Here is a 21,072-nt window from a genome sequence, read left to right as displayed (position 1 = left end):
TTAATGAAATATATACATATATACACTGGACATACACTCACATATATAATATAATGATATATACCATAGGTGTCAAACTCTGGCCCGCGGGCCAAATTTGGCCCGCAGCCTAATTACATTTGGCCGGCAAAGCCATACCAAATTACTATTAATGCTGGCCTACTGGTATTATACAGCTAATATATATATATTGTTTAGTATTAAGCTTTGCTTGTTCCATATTCAGTTTTTCAGCAAAACCTGTTTGAGTCCATAAGAAAAGATTCATTCTTATATCTGGAGGAAGATTTTTTTTCAATAAATATTAATGTTGGCCCGCGACTTTGTTCCAGTTTTGAATTTTGGCACACTGTGTATTTGAGTTTGACACCCCTGATATATACTCACATATATAATATGTAATTATATATTCTTGTATACAATATATATATACTTACAATGGAGTATTTTTATGTGTACACTACATACACTTACACTGGGGTGTTTTATGTGTTGGAATCACTGTGTTAAGCATTTAACCTACAGCTAAAAATCACAGGACCCACATATTTAGGTCAAATATTATCTGCAATTATATTAATGAAGTCTGTGCCACTTGTATGAGCACCTGTTGATCCATACTGTTTGAAATTTAGTAATCAGGATCAATGACTAACCTTTGTGTTATGGCCAATGGTCACAAGTCCAAACATAGGGTTTGGCCTTGGCACTGCCTGTCTTGGCTGCCAAAAGTTGTAAAAAAAACAAAAAACTTTCTTAACAGATAAAGTAGCCTACTTCTGGCAGCAAACCCAACAAAGTTGTCAGGAGGATTAATTGTTTTTGTTCCACACTTGGATTGATATCTGTAGATTTGCAGACTTTTGGACTCACTTTGGCCATAAAACTGTCAAAGGGACCCAATTAAAGATGCTGGATGCTGGGAATAGTGCACGGAAATTTGTGGAGTAGTTCCCGGAAAGTTATTTAAGTGTCACAGATTAAAAAAGGAACAAAGTACAGGAAGGATTGATAACTGATTGGGGAAAAGTATTAACAAACATCTTACATTGATAATTGGGGTAATCTTGACATTTGTAGAGTTGAGAAAATACTTATTAGTTTAAAATTAATACAGTCGAAGTAAAAAGCAAGGAATGGAACGTTACATAGCAGCTTGAGGAGCGGTTGGGGCCTCCTATAAAGGAGGGTCAGACATGCCAGACCTGCTTTTTTTTCCTGTCTTTCACTTTGGGTGTCTCTGCTGTTTGTGCTAAAAGGCTCTACACCAGGGTTAGCTTTGCTTGCTTTGCTATGTGTTGTTTTGCTTTAATGTATGTAATCCATTTTGCTGTTCATATGACATTGTTTAATAAACTCTTTGTTAAAAATTCTACTCTTTCCCAGAAGATCTAATTGGATATGAAAAGCTGGACCTCCACATCATTGGCAGAATGAGGTTATCATATTGGCTTCAAAATTTGCGACCCAACAATGAATTTATAAAACCAATAATTAACAGTGTCATGGCCTGAAGGTGATTAAATAAACTGTAGTTTGAAGTCTGGGGGCTATATTCTGAACTCTCAATGTGAAGTCAACAAAAGGACTTTTCAGTATCTGAGCTCAGACAGACCAACCAGCTGCTGACGCGGGTTTTCAGCACTCAGTAACACAAAACTGAATCAGGTAGTCTTTGGAGCCTGGCTGGTTGTTGTGGAAGCTGAGAACACCTTACACCACAGGTGTCGAACTGTAGATTTTAGATGTGTCCTTGATCCAACACTTGATCCAAATGGCTAAATTACCTCCTCAACATGTCTTGAAGTCCTCCAGAAGCCTGTAAATGAACAAATGATTTGATTCAGGTGTGTTGAAACAGGGTGATATCTAAAACCTGCAGGACACTGGGCCTTAAGGCCTGGAGTTCAACATCCCTGCTACTCAGCTTGTAATTTGTAAGCTAACATTGTGCACTTTGTTCCCTTTTGTTGTCGTTGTTGTTTTAATTTATTGTTTTTGTTTTGTTGGTTCCCTTCCCCCCGTGTGGCAGCCTGTTACAGCAGCTCCGCTCATTCTGAGTTTCTTTCTTTCTTTCTCATCTTTATTTTCTCGGAATTTTTCATAACTAAAGTATTAGCAATTAGACTCTGCAATCATGTTCTACCATTTTGTGCTAGTCTTGGTCGTTTTTCTCTGTTTTTTTCCACTTTTGGAAAAAAACAGAGAAAAACCCGTGTTTGGGGACCCAGTGCAGGGATCCTTTGTTTACCGTATGGATCAGCTGTTAGCGCTGCGTCCCGCAGCAGTACTGCCGGTGTCCAAACTACAGTGGCTTGCAAAAGTATTTGGCCTCCTTGAACTTTCCCACATTTTGTCACATTACAGCCACAAACATGAATCAATTTTATTGGAATTCCACGTGAAAGACCAATACAAAGTGGTGAACACGTGAGAAGTGGAACGAAAATCATACATGATTCCAAACATTTTTTACAAATAAATAACTGCAAAGTGGGGTGTGCATAATTATTCAGCCCCCTTTGGTCTGAGTGCAGTCAGTTGCCCATAGACATTGCCTGATGAGTGCTAATGAGTAAATAGAGTGCACCTGTCATCATGTCAGTACAAATACAGCTGTTTTGTGATGGCCTCAGAGGTTGTCTAAGAGAATATTGGGAGCAATAACACCATGAAGTCCAAAGAACACACCAGACAGGTCAGGGATAAAGTTATTGAGAAATTTAAAGCAGGCTTAGGCTACAAAAAGATTTCCCAAGCCTTGAACATCCCACGGAGCACTGTTCAAGCCATCATTCAGAAATTAAAGGAGTATTGCACAAGGCAAGGCAAGGCAAGTTTATTTATATAGCACAATTCAACAACAAGGTGATTCAAAGTGCTTTACAGAGACATTAAAAAATAAAAACAATTAAAAAGCATGATTTGAAATTGATTTTTTAAAAAAAACAGTCGATTAAATCAGAACAGTAGATAAAATCAGTAGTTAACAACTACTGTACACAACTGTAAACAGTAGCGGTTTTTGATACGGGCAACACGGGCGGTTGCCCGGGACGGCATCGTGGTGGGGGGCGGCATCAAGGGCATAGCCAAAAAAAAACAAAACAAAAAAAATGCTCATGCTGCCCCGACATCAGCCAATTGGGAATGGCATAGGCACCGATCGGTTTTCTATCGCCCATTTGCTGGGAGTAAGGGCGCCCTCCGTTTGCGAGGTGCACCTGCTGCTTGTGGCACAGGGAGGAGAGGGGCGGGTGGCTGGAGCAGCATCTAATAACCAACTCGCAAAATAAAACAAAATAAAAACAAACCAACAAACACGAAAACACCAGACATCATGATACAGACTTATAATTTGCACCGATGTTTTTTCGAAATTCTGTACGCGAAAAGTGAGCACGAGAGCCCTCGGTGCGCCTGCGCGCTGCTGAAGTCAAAGTAAACTTTATTGTCTTCTCCGCTACATACAGTCCAGTATATAGAGAGACGAGACGACGAGGCTCCAGTTACAGCAGTGCAAGTAAACAAACAATAAATATGAGAAGAGTAAGAAAATAAATATACACTTTAGGACTCGTGGTAAAGGGATCAATAATAATTTAAAATTTACAGTTTGATGATTTAAAGTCTCACACACATAACCCATCAAAAGGGGAGGGGGCCGGCTGCTTCCAAATAGAGCACATTTCATTCATAATGATGTAAATCCAAGCCCATTATCTATTCATGATTTGAATCCTGGGTTGTGTGAAATCCCAGAAATAAACCCTAGACAAAGTGAATCTGTGAACTAAGGTGTAGGTCTGTTAGGTTATTTTGTGGTGATCCTCGAGTTGGGGGACTTGTGTTCATACTGGAGTGCAAAATTAAAACCAAGATGGACAAGAAAAGTTCAAAGCCATCAGGTGCTCAGTTTAGAAAAAATAGTAAAGAAGAGGAGGAGAAACGAGCACAAGATAGAGGTAAGCAGATGTGTCATTGGATAATGGCAGGTCATGTATCCGGACACAAACAGAATCAGAGTCAGAATACTTTAATATCAACCCCTAAGGAAATTATGTGGATTACAGTTGCTCCAAGAAGAAATGGTAAAAATAGTAACAGTAACAGACTAAACTCCAAACAATACATTATGTTACAGATTTTAATATTAAGTAGTCATTGTCCATTGTTGATTTGTCCTGTTGTCATTGTATGACGAATTATGATGGCTGTCCGGTAGCTGTTTGCATACTATGCATACTCTCTCTCTCTTCATATGTGTGTGTGTTTCTCTGGTGAAATTCAGTATGGTTCCAACAACAGTTTTATGTTAATGTACAATCCTTAATATGTTTTATGTGTGTGTTGGTGTGTGTGTGTGTGTGTGTGTGTGGTGGGGGGCGCCAGAGGGAATGTTCGCCCAGGGCGCCAAACATGCTAGGACCGCCACTGACTGTAAACCTACCAAGACAAGGCCATCCACCTAAACTCACAGGCCGAACAAGGAGAGCGCTGATCAGAAATGCAGCCAAGAGGCCCATGGTGACTCTGGACGAGCTGCAGAGATCTACAGTATTAGTCGTGCACTGCACAAAGTTGGCCTTTATGGAAGAGTGGCAAGAAGAAAGCCATTGTTAACAGAAAACCATAAGAAGTCCCGTTTGCAGTTTGCCACAAGCCATGTGGGGGACACAGCAAACATGTGGAAGAAGGTGCTCTGGTCAGATGAGACCAAAATGGAACTTTTTGGCCAAAATGCAAAACGCTATGTGTGGCGGAAAACTAACACTGCACATCACTATGAACACACCATCCCCACTGTCAAATATGGTGGTGGCAGCATCATGCTCTGGGGGTGCTTCTCTTCAGCAGGGACAGGGAAGCTGGTCAGAGTTGATGGGAAGATGGATGGAGCCAAATACAGGGCAATCTTGGAAGAAAACCTCTTGGAGTCTGCAAAAGACTTGAGACTGGGGCGGAAGTTCACCTTCCAGCAGGACAACAACCCTAAACATAAAGCCAGGGCAACAATGGAATGGTTTAAAACAAAACATATCCATGTGTTAGAATGGCCCAGTCAAAGTCCAGATCTAAATCCAATCAAGAATCCGTGGCAAGATCTGAAAACTGCTGTTCACAAACACTGTCCATCTAATCTGACTGAGCTGGAGCTGTTTTGCAAAGAAGAATGGGCAAGGATTTCAGTCTGTAGATGTGCAAAGCTGGTAGAGACATACCCTAAAAGACTGTGTGAAGAGTAGAAAGATATTTTACGGCTATTTTTGCTGCTATTTTTTATAATCATATTACCATTCCATTAATTATTAATATTGATATTGCATTTAGATGTTTAAACATATTGGCACCCAATTAAGCTTTATTACAGGTGCAGTTATAACCACTTTAAACTGTTGAGTTGAATTTATAATCTTAAATGTTTATATGCAGACTGCATTGTGAAAGAGTAACTCTGTGCCAAAATAAGACAGGAAGTTACATGTTTTTGAAGTTACATGCTTTGCAGGAAGTGAAACCGAAACCAGAATCTGAGTGAAAGTTAGTCTGAGGAGCAGTTTCGATGATGCTATTATCTTTTATACTTTTATATCTTTTGATTAAGCTTTTAGTAGAGGTTCTTGATTAAAACATTTATTCAGTAGAGTACACATACATAGTTTCGGTTCGGTTATTACATACATGAGAGCGGCTTCTGTCTCTCTGTCTGGTGAGAGGTCAGGAGCTAGTCGGCGAGGTGAAATGGGGTGCAATTGTGGTTAGCACATAGACACACGTAACCACACACACACACACACACACTTAGTTAGGGGGAATCATTTATAGGTGAAAGTTTAATCTGTTTTGCTTGGGGTTGCTTTTAGACTATATTAGGATGAGCAAACATATTGGCAACCTTTGAAACTTTGGTTATGAAAATGATTATAAGCATTTATACACAATTGCATTTTGTGCTTATTAAAGAGCTGTCGGTCCTTGGTCAAGTGAGGGTCAGAAACTTTTGGTTGGCGTTATGATCAGCCAATCTACTGTGAGTTTGATTGGAGCTGTGGAAGGATTGCAACACACGCTTACAAGACATGTATATCAGGTTATTTTTATTATCTTTTATTTGTTTACATTCTTTGATTAAGTTTTAAGTAGTACCATTTAAGGAAGACATTTATTCAATATATTACACATATCAGTTTCAGTTGTGTACGTGCTGGCCTTTGTCTGGGGAAAAGGTTATGAGCAGAGGTGAGAGGTGAGACAGAGTGCAACTGTGGTTATGACATAACCACACACATACATACGCATAGTAGTAGGCTCATTTTGTGGTAAAGAGGTCAGATTTAATTTTGCTATAACTGCAAGAGTGCCGGCGTATGCGACCGAGCTGTTTCAGGAAACCGATCTGCTGATTCCAGCGAGAAGCGACAGCGGTGAGACGAGCTGTGGGGGAAGACACCTGCATGGAGGCGAAGACGCGATGTTCTTTTAAACTGTGTCAAAAGTCAACTGAACGTTTGTGGTTTTGGGTTGACGTACGCTGTATTGTGTCTGCTTTATGCATGAAGGGGGCTGTATTACCCCTACCCTATAAAACCTTTGTTTGAGTATTGGTAGACAGGGATCTGATGCTGTCTGCGAACAGGGTTGGATCTCTCCGCACGTGTGTCATTAAATCTTCGTCTAACTTCACCCGGCTGGATCAGTGGTCATTATTAAGCTACAACGTAGCTTGCCATCACCAGTGTGTGAATGTGTGTGTGAATGGGTGAATGACTGAATATGTAAAGCGCTTTGGGGTCCTTAGGGACTAGAAAGCGCTATATAAATACAGGCCATTTTTACCATTATTTTGTATTCCTCCTTCAATTTCTGAACTTTGCACTGTCCACTTCCCATGTGTGGGACTAATAAAGGTTATCTTATCTTATCTTATCTTCCTCTGCATTTTTCTAAAATACATCTCAGCTTTAATGCAAACGCTGAGCAGATCACAACATGCTAAAAAGAATCTATATCAAAAAATGAAAAAAAAAAATCCCCACACAACAAAAATGTGCCCAGTTATTGTTTATGTTTTGCGCTTACACTGTTTATTGTCACACTGTTTATTAATTAAAGTGTGATTTAACTTATGTTGAATTATTCCTCTCTGAGAGGGTTCTGAGGAAGTTTGCCAATGTGAATATGGTTCAGGCTCAGTCAGTGACTTGTTATGAGTCTTTTCTTAAAATGTAATCAGAGTATTTCCTGATGTTACAGGAGCTGTCCTTTGTTCCCTTAAGGAGTTTCTTCAGGTTCCCGTGCCTTACATTACTTTTATCAGCCTTCTTTTAAACCAGATTTTTATTTTGTTTTTCAATTTTGCTGCTCTATAAAAAAGAAATAATTTAACATCGAGAAGAAACATTTAGTTTTTTAATTCAAAAACCCATGAGCTTCATCTTCATTCACCAGTGTGTGAATGTGTGCGTGAATGGGTGGATGACTGGATGTGTAAAGCGCTTTGGGGTCCTTAGGGACTAGTAAAGCGCTATACAAATACAGGCCATTTACCATTTCATTCTGCACACAAGAAAAATCAGCTCACTAAATGCAAACAGCATGAAACCATTCCAAAAAAAAACATTCAAAAAAACAAACTGAAAGAATAAAGAATGAAATCAAAGCTTCCTCAGTAAATCTTTAATGCCATGAAACTCTTTCTGGTTCACATCAATAATCAGTCCCAGTGAGGATGAGGAGGGTCTGAGATCATTGTGACCTGCTGCCACAGTTTTCTTCCAGAGGTTTCATTTGTAATGAATCATATAAAAATCAGTTCATCAGAGGACAGTGTCTACCTCTATTCAAACATTAGCATGAACCAATCAGCATCACTTTTTCCCTCTGATGAAGAGGAAGATTCCTGCTGCCACGCCGAAGACCCCGACAGTCACACCCACTCCACAAAATATTGCAGGTCCCAGAATGGGTCCCAGAATGGGTTCAACGTCCTCCACAGCTGCAGAGACAGAGAGAGACGTCAACCTTCACATCTGGAAACAGTCACTCAGTCATGGAGTCTCACAGGGCTCTGTGCTGGGACCAACAGTTTCTGCTTTTGCTTGTTTTTTAACTTCAGATGATATTATTAGAGATCATTGAGCACACTTCCAATGCTTTGCAGACATTGAGCCTTTGCCTTAGAATATAACTCACCTTGAGATCACTGTTGTTGTGAATTGGTACATTGTAAAGTAAACTGAACTTGATATTGTGAGATTATTCTGTTATCATATGTTACCTTATATCTGTAATCAAAGTAGTTGAATTATGATACTGCTGTAGATCATATTATACCCCTTAATATAGAGTGTGTGATCAGTATGTAGTTTTAGTTTGCATTATACTTCTGACCTAAAAGAGTGTGAAAATCATTAGATCTATTTGATTGACCTGTATTACTCGACACTGTTGAATGTGTTACACTGTTTCTTGACATTTCATACTGCTGAATCATGAAGAGAATGTTGTGTGCAGGAGACCTTGTGTCTAGAATAGAAGAGACGACCACATTCCATACCCCCACCTTTACAGAGAGCAGAAAGACAGGGAGCCGAGGTCATAACTTAGGCGCCGTAAGAGAGAAAGAATGTGAATGTTTAGGCTTTTTATGACTAGGTGGGGGCTACTAGAGGCTATAAGAAGCTGAGTAACCCGTCACCATTTTGAGACTTGCTGTGACCCTCTGCAGGCAGGTCTCCCCATCATGATGGTTCTTATGCTCTTAAGTGTTGAATTATATGGAAATAAAATATTGTTGATTGAGCATTTATACACCGAGTATTGTCCTTCCTTCAGCCCAAAGATTAAAAGAATTGGGAGATTTTAACAATATACTCACCATAGACTTTGGTAATTGGTTGGGTCAGGGCCATATGTTCCACTATGCAGGCGTACACATCTCCTCCCTTTGGAACAAAGTCCAGTTTGGACGTCTGGCTGAAGGAACCATCCTTGTTGGATAAGGGAACAGTGATGCTGGTTCCTTCAACCACTTTCTTTATGTTTTTTTTCCAGGTGACTTTAACGGGAGCAGGATAGAAACCAGTCACATGACAGATCAGAGTGTTTTGGACTCCAATCTCCACATTTAGTGTAGTGTAGATGTTCACGCTGGAAGGAGCATCTGTGCACAAACACATACAGTTTACTCACAACACCACTAGACACACTGCACTCAACATACACCAGCGTTACGACGAAGAGGAGTCACTATGTACTGGACCTGCACGGACTCTGTGGTAGTTCTGTTTTAACTCCAGTATTTATTAGTTTGTAACCTTACAATGAAAAACTTTTTTGACATGAGTGTTGTTGTAGTTTTGGATCTAAATAATAAACAAATACTAACTGAATAAAATGTATAATGAGCTTATAAACAACAAGATGAGAAAACAAAGAAAGTGTGAAAAAACAGAAGATTCTGCTGATGACCTGCACTTTCTCCAGAATATGGAACAAACACAAATGTGCAAGAACTGATTTATGAAATCAGGAAAGATTTAAAGAGGATATATATTCTGTAGGTTCGGTATTTCATTCTATAGGAAGCATAAGAGTTGGACGTCCATCATTTACTGTAGGTTCTTAAGCCTTTTATTGTTCTCCCCGTGGATTGTAACTTTGAAAAGATGTGAGATCTATCAGGGAATCATAGCTTCCTGATTATTTCCATTAACACAGAACACTGAGGTGGAACATACCTACACTACTGGAAGTGCCTATCTCACCACCAACCTCTCCCCCGGAGATAAGAACAACTTCAGCATTAGCTCAGAGTGGGTTAATTAAATAATTAGAATTGATGTGATTTGATTATTATTTTATAATCTGCAATTAAAGTCTAAACTGTGAGCATTCCCTTTCTAACCCACTGTGAAACAATAAAGGTATAAATCTTAGTATCAATCTATATAAGTCCATGGAGATCCAACCTCCCATTGTTTTAGAATCAGAATCAGAAAGACTTTGTTTCTCCCCAAGGGGCAATTTTTTTTTTCTTTATTTTATTTTATTTTCAGTTGTTACAGACGGGACAGACATGACTAGGGGATAGGAAAGGGAGAAATAAAGGATGAAGGAAAAGAAAAACCGAGGGAAAGAGGGACAGTGAGAAAGGGCACTTAAAAAAGCAAAAAACAAAAAACAAAACAAAACAAAAAAAACCCTCCTGGATCACCTGTTGAGAGAAAAAGAAGGGAAAACAAGCAAAAAAAGAGAGCAACATAATGAACACAACACCATCGTATTAATCTAGCTAAGTGTAAACAGCAGTAAATACTAAATATTGAATGTTGTTGTGCAGCACGCAGGACCGACAGCGCACAATGTGCTTTGAGGTAGCAGGAAAGTAAGGTGTAGTTTATGTCTATGAACAGTGTACACCCGTGTGCACACCTGTGTGGCTCAGCGCGCTTGTATTCAAAAGGTTTCCCCATGTAACGGTCTGCTAGAGGGTGTAGAGAGTTTTAGCCCTGTCCCCCAGGGCATGAAGCAGGCATGGAGGAGATCCAGGCTCCAGACATCCAGAGGCTCCAGAGTGTGAGAGCCCAAGGAGTACCACCGGAGGGGCATCCGTGCCACCCTCCTGGGAAGAGCTGAGGAGAGCCCAAGATGAGGGGTCACCCAGCAGCCACGGAGCAGAAGACAGAGGGGGCTGCACTGGCGTGCCCGCCGGCTCTGCCGGCAGCCAGCTGTGCCAGAGTGAACCAAGCCGCAGGCCCAGAGGCCGGAGGCCCGAGGGTCCCCTACGCCCCGTTAGAGGCCTGACCGAGCAACAGGCACCAGGCCCCGCCAAGTAGCCACCGGGAGTGAGCTGGTACATACCTGAGCGCCCAGCCCTGGACACCAAGAACCACCAACCCCTGAGGGCATCAGCCACCGGCAGGGAGTGTGGTGAGGGGAGATAGGCCTCCATACTTGGAGGGCCTGGGAGTTCCCAGAGAGGTGGAGTCTAAGACCCGACCTGACATATAGACACAGACAAACAGGCACACACAGACGCAAACATGCATTCCCACCCTCATGCACACATATACAAATACTCAGCACTGATCAGGGTGGAGGCAAGCAGACCGCCCCCGGCTCCGCAGCAGCAGGGAGGCCCCGCATCCCAGATCCCAATTGGACGGCCAACACCTCCTCCCAGTCCCCCTGCCCCGATGGCCAGCAGAGAACGGGGGATGGCGTTGAAGATAAGGACAGGGCATAAACAGGCTTTCCTGTTTATGCCCTGTCTCAAGAGTGAGATAGTAATAGTAAGATAATAATAATACTTAGATAATAATAGTAATAATAATACAGCAGGGATCAGCTGTTAGCCCTTGGGGCCTCCGCTGTTCTGCCTACTGCCGAGTGAGCCAATATCCCACGCGTGATAGCTGTGTATGTCCCGCCCTCTGCTAACGCTGCAGCAGCCTGTAAGGTCCTGCAGACTGTAACCAGCAGACTACAAACACAGCACCCTCAGGCCCTTTTCCTGATCTCTGGGGACTTTAATCACATCTCCCTGTCCTCCACTCTCCCCACCTTCACCCAGTATGTCACCTGCCACACCAGAGACAATAAAACATTGGACGTATTGTATGCCAACACCAAGGAGGCATACAGCTCATCACCTCTCCCTCCCCTTGGGGGCTCAGATCACAACCTGGTTCATCTCCAGCCTGTGTATAAACCTCTAGTACACAGAGAACCGAAACACACAGTAAGGAAATGGTCGGCAGAGACTGAAGAGGCCCTGAGGGACTGTTTCCGTTCTACTGTGTGGGACAACCTCTGCAGCCCTTTGGAGGATGACGTCAACAGCATCACAGACTGCATTACGGATTACATGAACTTCTGTGTGGACAACACTGTACCCAGCATAAAGGTCCAGTGTTTTTCTAACAACAAGCCATGGATAAATCCTGAAATAAAGGCTCTCCTCAAGGAGAAAGATGAAAGAGCAGCTGCAACAGAAAAACATCAGAGGGGTTTGGAACAGCCTGAAGACAATCTCAGGACAAAAACCAACCCCCCAGGCTGCAGGAGACTTGGGGTGGGTGAATGACCTAAATAAATATTTTAATAGGTTTGATCAAACACCCACTGTCATGGTACCGCCCACTCAAGGTTTTGGTCCTCAATGGAATGACAGGGCAGAGGTGTGAGATGCACGAGATTTGAAAGAACAGGCCACTCAAGTATCAGCAGTTTTTACTTCCTCCCACTTGCTATTTGTAAATTATCAATTATCTTGTCTATTAAATATTGATCTGTTTGTGGAGTGGGTAACTGTGACTCAAGATCAATCGGGCTGCGTGACCTGGACCAAATCTCTGCAGCAGAGACGGGGAGACTAGAGTCTGGATTCATGATTCCACACTGAGGGTCTATGCCTGGTGAACCCAGAGCTGTCCAGGTAAGCCTACACTTCATCAGTTCAGCTCAATTCAGTATTATTTCAGTATTACAGCGCCAAATCACAACAACAGTCGCCGCAAGGCGCTTTGTATTGTAAGGTAGACCCTACAGTAACAGAACATTTTGTATGCCTTCCTACAACTAAAGCGGTGTGAGAGTGAGGGTTTGGTTCAGAGTGGTTCAGTGACCGTGAAACTACAGCATGCTCTAATCGTTCTAGAAGAATATCATGATTGACAGTATCGAATGCTGCACCGATGTCTTGCAGGACAAGCATAAAGATGAGTCCACTGTCAGAGGCCATAAGAAGATCATTATCATCATATCATATCCCAGTAAGAAGTGAATTCAATTCAATTCAATTTTATTTATATAGCGCCAAATCACAACAAAAGTCACCTCAAGGCGCTTTATATTGTACAGTAGATCGCACAATAATAAATACAGAGAAAACCCAACAATCATATGACCCCCTATGAGCAAGCACTTTGGCGACAGTGGGAAGGAAAAACTCCCTTTTAACAGGAAGAAACCTCCGGCAGAACCAGGCTCAGGGAGGCGGGGCCATCTGCTGCGACCGGTTGGGGTTAGAGAAGGAAAACAGGATAAAGACATGCTGTGGAAGAGAGACAGAGATTAATAACAGATATGATTCAATGCAGAGAGGTCTATTAACACATAGTGAGTGAGAAAGGTGACTGGAAAGGAAAAACTCAATGCATCATGGGAATCCCCGGCAGCCTACATCTATTGCAGCATAACTAAGGGAGGATTCAGGGTCACCTGATCCAGCCCTAACTATATGCTTTAGCAAAAAGGAAAGTTTGAAGCCTAATCTTGAAAGTAGAGATAGTGTCTGTCTCCCGAATCCAAACTGGAAGCTGGTTCCACAGAAGAGGGGCCTGAAAACTGAAGGCTCTCCCTCCCATTCTACTTTTAAATACTCTAGGAACAACGAGTAAGCCTGCAGTGCGAGAGCGAAGTGCTCTAATAGGGTGATATGGTACTACAAGGTCATTAAGATAAGATGGGGCCTGATTATTTAAGACCTTGTATGCGAGGAGCAGGATTTTGAATTCAATTCTGGATTTAACAGGAAGCCAATGAAGGAAGCCAAAACAGGAGAAATATGCTCTCTTTTCTAGTCCCTGTCAGGACTCTTGCTGCAGCATTTTGGATTAACTGAAGGCTTTTCAGGGAGTTTTTAGGACTTCCTGATAATAAAGAATTACAGTAGTCCAGCCTGGAAGTAATAAATGCATGAACTAGTTTTTCAGCGTCACTCTGAGACAGGATATTTCTAATTTTAGAGATGTTGCGCAAATGGAAGAAAGCAGTCTTACATATTTGTTTAATATGTGCGTTAAAGGACATGTCCTGGTCAAAAATGACTCCAAGGTTCCTCACAGCCTTACTGGAGGCCAAGGTAATGCCATCCAGAGTAAGAATCTGGTTAGATACCATATTTCTAAGATTTTCAGGGCTGAGTACAATAACCTCAGTTTTATCTGAATTAAGAAGCAGAAAGTTAGCGGCCATCCAGGTCTTTATGTCTTTAAGACATTCCTGCAGTTTAACTAATTGGTGCGTGTTACCTGGCTTCATGGATAGATAGAGCTGGGTGTCATCTGCATAGCAGTGAAAATTTATGCTGCCTAGGGGAAGAATGTATAATGTAAACAGAATTGGTCCTAGCACCGAACCCTCTGGAACACCATAATTGACCTTAGTGTGTGAAGAGGACTCTCCATTTACATGTACAAATTGGAGTCTATTAGATAGATATGATACAAACCACTGCAGTGCAGTACCTGTAATACCTACAGCATGTTCTAATCGCTCTAATAGGATATTATGATCAACAGTATCAAACGCAGCACTAAGGTCTAGCAGGACAAGCACAGAGATGAGTCCACTGTCAGAGGCCATAAGAAGATCATTTGTAACCTTCACTAAAGCTGTTTCTGTGCTGTGATGAGCTCTGAAACCTGACTGAAACTCTTCAAATAAACCATTCCATTCCACACTGGATTATAAGGTGCATTAAGCGAAACAAAACAGTCAGATAAGTCAAACTTTACTCATTCTTCTTGCTTCCTCCACTTCCGTACCATTGCTTCAGTAATGTTGAATTCTCTCGCAGCTGCTCTATTCCCATGTTGTTGCAGTATTTTAATGACTAACCTCGTGTTGTGGATGGATTATCTCAGTTGTTCTCCTGACTGAAGTGTGGCCCGTTTACAGCATCCTGACGTGGGATTGCATTTGTCCCTAACCATCGAAAAGCCTTGCGTTAACTTTTATCCAGTGGAAAAAAGTTAGCATTCATCAACCAGCTTCACTGTGTTTCTGTTATGCTAACATAACTGTGTTACTAGCGATCACGTGGCACATCATTATATACCAGCTAGTCCAACTTCAGTAACCCTACAAACATCACTGCTGTTTAGTTTTCTGTCTTCATTTATGTTGGAAGTGATAGCAGAGCTGTACGTTTTAATTTTTTCTAGATATCTCTCAGTTAGAACATGGTATATCATATTTAAGTGGAAACTAGTGAGCTAAATTCCTGCTAACTTCTAACTTTGTTAAATTTAATAAATTCTGTTTTCATGGATGCCTGAATGTTAAACTTAATTTTTACACCTGGTAAAGCAGCAACACTGATCATTTTATTAAAGATGAAAGAATTTAGACTGTTTTTAACTTTCAGTGATGCCGCAGTGTTCATTTGACTTTGGGACCTGAAGCGGGCGGAGTTTTGGACCCAGATTACTCCGCCAGGCTCCTGACTATGCTAGCCGTAATGCTAACGTAAGTCGTACATAAGTCATACTAAAACATTTTTTGACAGATTTTTGAGCACCATGTACCACATAAAATCAGTTCGAGGTCAGTAATCAAAACCAGAATTCATAAGGCGCACCAGATTATAAGGCGCACTGTCGATTTTTGAGAAAATTAAAGGATTTTAAGTGCACCTTATACTCCGAAAAATGCGGTACTCATTGAAGAATTTTTGATATGAAAGAAAGGTTGGAGATTGGCCTATAATTAGCTAAGAACACTGGGTCTAGAGTTGGCTTTTTAAGTACGGTCTAACTACTGTCAGCTGGAATGCCTGTGGTATATAGCCGATTTTTAGAGATAGGTTGATCATGTTAAGCTGCTGCCAGATGGCAGCATTTTAAACCAGGTGTTTAAGCTGCTGCCATCCGGCAGGAGATTCAGGTTGCTGAGGCTGCGGACAAACAGACTCAAGGACAGCTTTTACAACAGGGCAATAGCCCTAATCAGTACTAACAGCTGACCTGATTGGCTACCTCCCTGGACTTTGTTGGGGGGCAATAATAAGCCAAATACACCTGAGTGTCAGGATAATGACAGCAAAGCTGATGTAATGGAGACAGCAGTGGTGATGGAAAGTCTGTAACTGTCACGGCTGCGAGGGCAGACGTGTGGCGGTGAGGTAATGACCCAAAGGCAGGCACTGACTTTAATGAAACAATTGAGTTTTATTGTGGAGAAGAACAAACGATGAAAGGCGAGGGTGGCGAGAACATAACTGAGAAAACCTAAACCGGGAAAAACTAAGAATTAAACAACAAACCTGAACGCAAGGAGACAGAGAGCGGAGGTACATAAAGCACAGAGGAGCACAGAGAGACTCGGGGAGAAAACACAGACAGACCAGCAAACAGCAGGAGAAAACACAGGGCTTAAATACTCACAGGACAATCAAGGAATGGGAAACAGGAGGGAGACACAGCTGGGAGAAATTAGGCTGGCGAGACAAGGAAGGAGTAAAACTGAACACACTGACATCACACAAGACCATGATCCTTCAAAGTAAAACAGGAAACAGAACACACTTTACTAAGACACGGACTAGACAGAGAGAGACAGACTTGACACTGACCAAAACCTACTAAAATAATAATCATAATCATAATCAAAACAGTATCATTGACTAATCAGAACATACATAATAATCTAGAAAAACACCAAAACATGAGAAACAGAAAAATCAAATCAAAATCAAATCAAAGTTTATTTATATAGCACATTTCAAGACCGAAGTACACCAAAGTGCTTTCCATAAGATCATAGTACAGATAAAATCAAGTATAATAAAACTATAAATATGAAAATACAATAAAATAGTTACATAATCCAATGCAATCCGGATGCAGTTTGCCCTAATTGACCTTAAATGCAATGTCAAACATGTATGTTTTTAAACGAGATTTAAAAGACTGAATAGAATCCGATGCGCGTATATGGAAAGGAAGTGTATTCCATAATCTAGGTGCTGCAACGGCGAAGGCACGATCACCTCTGGTTTTCAAGCGAGACCTGGGTTGCACTAAGAGCAGTTGGTCTGATGATCTTAGTGCTCTTGTGGGGCTATATAGGCAGAGAAGATCAGCTAGGTAATCAGGTGCCATATTATTTAAAATTTTATAAGTAAACAGTAAAACTTTAAAATCAATTCTAAATTTAATGGGGAGCCAGTGTAAGTTTGCCAGGACAGGAGTAATAGAGTCATACTTTCTTGAGCCAGTCAAAAGGCGAGCTGCGGCGTTTTGAACTAGCTGCAGTCGTTGAAGGAGGGAGAGTTGTAGGCCCATATACAAGGAGTTACAGTAGTCTAGCCTTGTAGTAATGAAGGCATGAATAAGTTTCTCCAAATCCTTGTAGGGAATATAAGATTTAGCCTTGGAAATTAGACGTAATTGATGAAAGCTGGATTTAACCACACTAGATACCTGTTTGTCTAATTTAAATGAGCTATCCATAATGACTCCAAGGTTCCTAACGGCGTCAGTAAGATGACTAGCAACAGGACCAAATATGTCATTTAGCCGTCCTGAAGATGTATCTCTGTCAAAGACAATAATTTCTGTCTTCTTCTCATTTAGTGTAAGAAAATTTTGTGATAGCCATTCCTTAACATCCCTTAAACAGTCAAGCAGAAGATGTAATGGGAGGACGAGGTCCGGTCAAATGAAGATAAATTTGAATGTCGTCCGCATAACAATGAAAAGAGACATTATGTTTAGCAAATATTGAACTCAATGGCAACAAATACAAGGAAAACAACACAGGGCCCAACACCGAGCCCTGGGGGACACCACAACGAAGGGGAGCAGGTGTGGAAGAATATTTTCCTATCATGACTGAGAATGACCTATCAAAGAGATACGATTTAAACCAAGTAAGGACAGTTCCTTTTAGGCCAACTACTTGTTCAAGCCTTGTCAAAAGAATATCATGGTCAACAGCATCAAATGCTGACGTCAAATCCAGTAAGACTAAGATTGCGGGATGCCCGTGTCAGTAATTAGGAGCAGGTCATTAAAACCCTTAATAAAGCAGTTTCAGTACTATGACGCTGTCTAAATCCAGACTGGAATTTTTCATATAGACCATTTCTCTCTAAATAAGTCTGAAGTTGTTGAAGCACTATTTTCTCTAGGATTTTTGACAAGAAAGGAAGTTTAGAAATCGGTCTGTAATTCGCTAGCGTATTATGATCAAGGCTAGCTTTCTTTATAACTGGTTGCACGACTGCATGTTTAAAGGCAGTCGGAACACAGCCAGATGACAGTGATAAGTTCATTAAAGCTAGGATACAGGGCCCAATAGTATCGAACGCCTCCTTAATTATACGCGAAGGGATGGTGTCAAGCAAAGAGTTAGAGTTTTTCTGGGTATTAATTAATTCTTTTAACGTCGTGAGTGATGCCAGTTCAAACTGATGGAAGGCAGCTGAACATACTGGGATTGGGGCATGATTTATAATCAGGGGTGTGAAGCCCTTAGCAGTGAGATTTTATCTACAAAATAGTTCAAAATTTCTCACAAAGGGCCGGGAGGCATCTATCAAGACGTCAGGGGCAGGGATTAACCACTGAGTTGAAAATTTTAAATAGAACTCGAGGGTTATGACTGTTAGTTGCAATAATATTTGACAAGAAAGACGTTTTAGCCATTTTAGCGGCCTTCTGATATTTGGACCGGCTCATGTGCAGGATGTCTAAAGACACTTGGAGTTGATCTTTCTTCCATTTCCTCTCGGCTCGGCGACAATCACGTCTGAGGGCACTGGTAGATTCATTTAACCAGGGTTGACGGGAGATTTTACGGCGTTTGGTCTTAACTGGGGCTACAGTGTCCAAAATGGAGGAGCATGTAGAGGAAATAAAGTTTACTAAACCATCAACCGAGAGGGAAGCATTACTAAGGTCATCATAGCAAACAGTGTTAGCAAAAGCCTCGGAAAAGAGGGCAACAGACTCCAAATTAATCAGGCGTGTTAGGCACTGTGGGCCCTCAAAGTTCAGATCCAGGTTACATGACTGGACGCTAAACATAACTGGGAAATGGTCCGAAATCCAGCATCTTTAATGTCAGTGATGGAAATATCCAGGCCATACGACAGAACCAAATCCAGCATATGCCCTTTAGTGTGAGTTGGTTGTCTAACCCACTGGGTAATATTAAATGAGTCAATGAGGGATAAAAAATCCTTGGCGAGGTGGTCAGCCTCACAACATAAATGAATATTAAAATCACCACAAATAAGAACACGATCATTAAGCGTGAGGATAGATCCTAGAAGGCCAGCGAATTCACTGATGAAATCCTTAATACATTTTGGAGGGCGGTACACTACCACACAGAGAGTCCGAGAGGAACCAAGCAGCTCCAGAAGTTGTACTTCGAAGCTGGAATATGAGGCAGAGGGCAATAGTCGCACTCTGAGTTTAGTTCGAAAAACCGAGGCTACTCCGCCACCCCTGCCCACAGTCCTAGGAGTGTTAAAGAAGGCGCAGTCTAGTGGGAGAAGTTCCGAAAAGGGAGAGGACTCACCGGGGCGGATCCAGGTCTCCGTTAAAAACAAAACATCCAGCTTTGAGGCTAGGAAAAAGTCATTAACAATAAAGGATTTGTTCGCCAGTGACCTAGTATTCAGTAGTGCCATCCGAAGAACGTCGATTGTGTCACTCCTAGATGCACGTCCCAGCTGGCGGAGATTGGTGTAATCCACTCCTCTTCCAGTGTCCCGCTTCAAACTCCAACCGAGTGGAAACTCTGCTGGTTGTACCATTGGGGCTAGCTGGCCGGCATAGTGAATCCATCGATAGCGACTCTGTCTGAGGGTATACTGAGAAAGCCAAAAAGCTTCTGAGATGGAGCGGCAATTAACCACTCCAAGTGCTTTTAAATGGGCTTTGATTCGAACGCGAACACCACTCCGTCTGCCCCGCTTTCTATGCCGTTTTTTGTGTAATGGAAAGAACGGCGAATAGTACGCACAGGCGGAGGAGTCCGTTCGAGTATGGGAAAAGTATCCTAAATTCCGGTATGAATCCAATTTTTGATGGTAAAAAGGTCGAAGATTTAAAAGAGTTTGTCGGTCGTAGGTAATTAGTGCAGTAGTGGGTCAAAATGACCCAGAACCGTGACAGTAACATCAGCTGATAAAGTCATTTGAAAATGAAAAACTGAGATACCAGAGCAGCCTTTGGAAGAATTAGCCAACGTTAAACACTCAAACACGGTCGGATCCTGAAAACCAAACAGTTCCTCCATGGATTGAATGTCCCACAGTAGTTTGACTAAAGCATGTTTAAGTCACTACTCCTCACTGATCTAACCTGTCAGCCTGTGATTTATCTGCCATAAAGCTCTTGGTTTTTTTTTTCCTTTATCTTTTTAACAGAGTGAAATGTTCACAGTATTTACTCCCAAGCTGGAAATGTATTTTTGCTCTTTACATGTGGACTGTGTGGTTGATGATTTGTGTTTACCGCGTTGTTTGGGGAAGTCCTTCATAGCCGTACGAGCCATCTTCAGGTTATATCTGCAGATCTGTTGATTAACCACAGCTTGTTCATACATTCCGTCCTTCCAGTGTGGATGATCTGCAAAGGCTGGCAGAGAATCGACTCCTTTCTGGTTGTAGAAGTCTGCGTACCAGACCACCTCATCATCCAGGATCAGCACATCCTCTCCATCACTATCTGAACAGCCACTGACTGAGCTGGTCTCGTGGAGACCTGAGGAGATCAGAGAGCTCATTCAGTGTCTGTTATTCAGTCCTGACTCAAAGCAAATGTGAGTCTCTCAGGAACCATCCATCACCATGATGCTTTAATCCTTAAATATATAGTTCATTAAAGTCTTTTTTTAACCTATTAGTCAAACAACATATATTTTGTTAAATATATACATTTTATATTTGTGTTTTCTCAGGGTTTTTTTTTTTTTTTTTTTTTGTTAGACTCTGCGGAGCAAATATGTTTTTGTTGTGGAAAAGCTCATATTTAGACATACAGTGTCCCAGTTACATATGTCTTAAGTAATCAGCTGGTGAAGTTACGGTCATATATTAAATGTGCAAGCCGAGTTCTTTTTTTTTAGTAACTAATGCATGAAAGGGTAAAAATACAAGAGTTCATGAGTGAATCAGAGACTCACCATCAGCAGAGACACAGGGGACCGAGGAGAGGACAAGGAGCAGCACCCACACCTTCATCTTCATTAGCAGCAGCAGCTCTGTGACTCTCACACTCTCTAAATGAGGGCGAACACACGCAGCAGCCAATCACAGAGCAGGGACCA

General features: G+C 41.6%; 1 protein-coding gene across 1 annotated transcript; it reads right to left on the bottom strand.

Annotated features, from left to right (window-relative positions):
• Positions 1-7,668: 7,668 nt before the first annotated feature.
• Positions 7,669-21,072, bottom strand: LOC116328772 (RLA class II histocompatibility antigen, DP alpha-1 chain-like). The gene is made up of 4 exons (XM_031750641.2): positions 20,929-21,072; positions 20,259-20,507; positions 8,879-9,163; positions 7,669-7,996 (listed from the first exon to the last, which is right to left on the bottom strand). Exons 1-4 carry the CDS (start codon positions 20,990-20,992, stop codon positions 7,869-7,871), a joined length of 726 nt encoding a protein of 241 aa, XP_031606501.2. The 5' UTR covers positions 20,993-21,072; the 3' UTR covers positions 7,669-7,868.

Source organism: Oreochromis aureus, linkage group 3, assembly GCF_013358895.1.
Source record: "Oreochromis aureus strain Israel breed Guangdong linkage group 3, ZZ_aureus, whole genome shotgun sequence".
In the NCBI taxonomy this organism is placed as follows: domain Eukaryota; kingdom Metazoa; phylum Chordata; class Actinopteri; order Cichliformes; family Cichlidae; genus Oreochromis; species Oreochromis aureus.
The sequence above is the reverse complement of the archived record's forward strand: the minus strand, read 5'-3'. Positions and strand labels throughout refer to the sequence as shown.

What these genes read in the sequence shown, in the direction of transcription:
- LOC116328772 (XM_031750641.2), bottom strand. Translation starts at nt 20,992, where the DNA reads ATGAAGATGAAGGTGTGGGTGCTGCTCCTTGTCCTCTCCTCGGTCCCC. An exon ending in CCCCTGTGTCTCTGCTGATG is followed by an intron (nt 20,508 to 20,928) that starts GTGAGTCTCTGA and finishes TGATCTCCTCAG; the next exon opens with GTCTCCACGAGACCAGCTCA. An exon ending in ACCAATTACCAAAGTCTATG is followed by an intron (nt 7,997 to 8,878) that starts GTGAGTATATTG and finishes CTGTCTCTGCAG; the next exon opens with CTGTGGAGGACGTTGAACCC.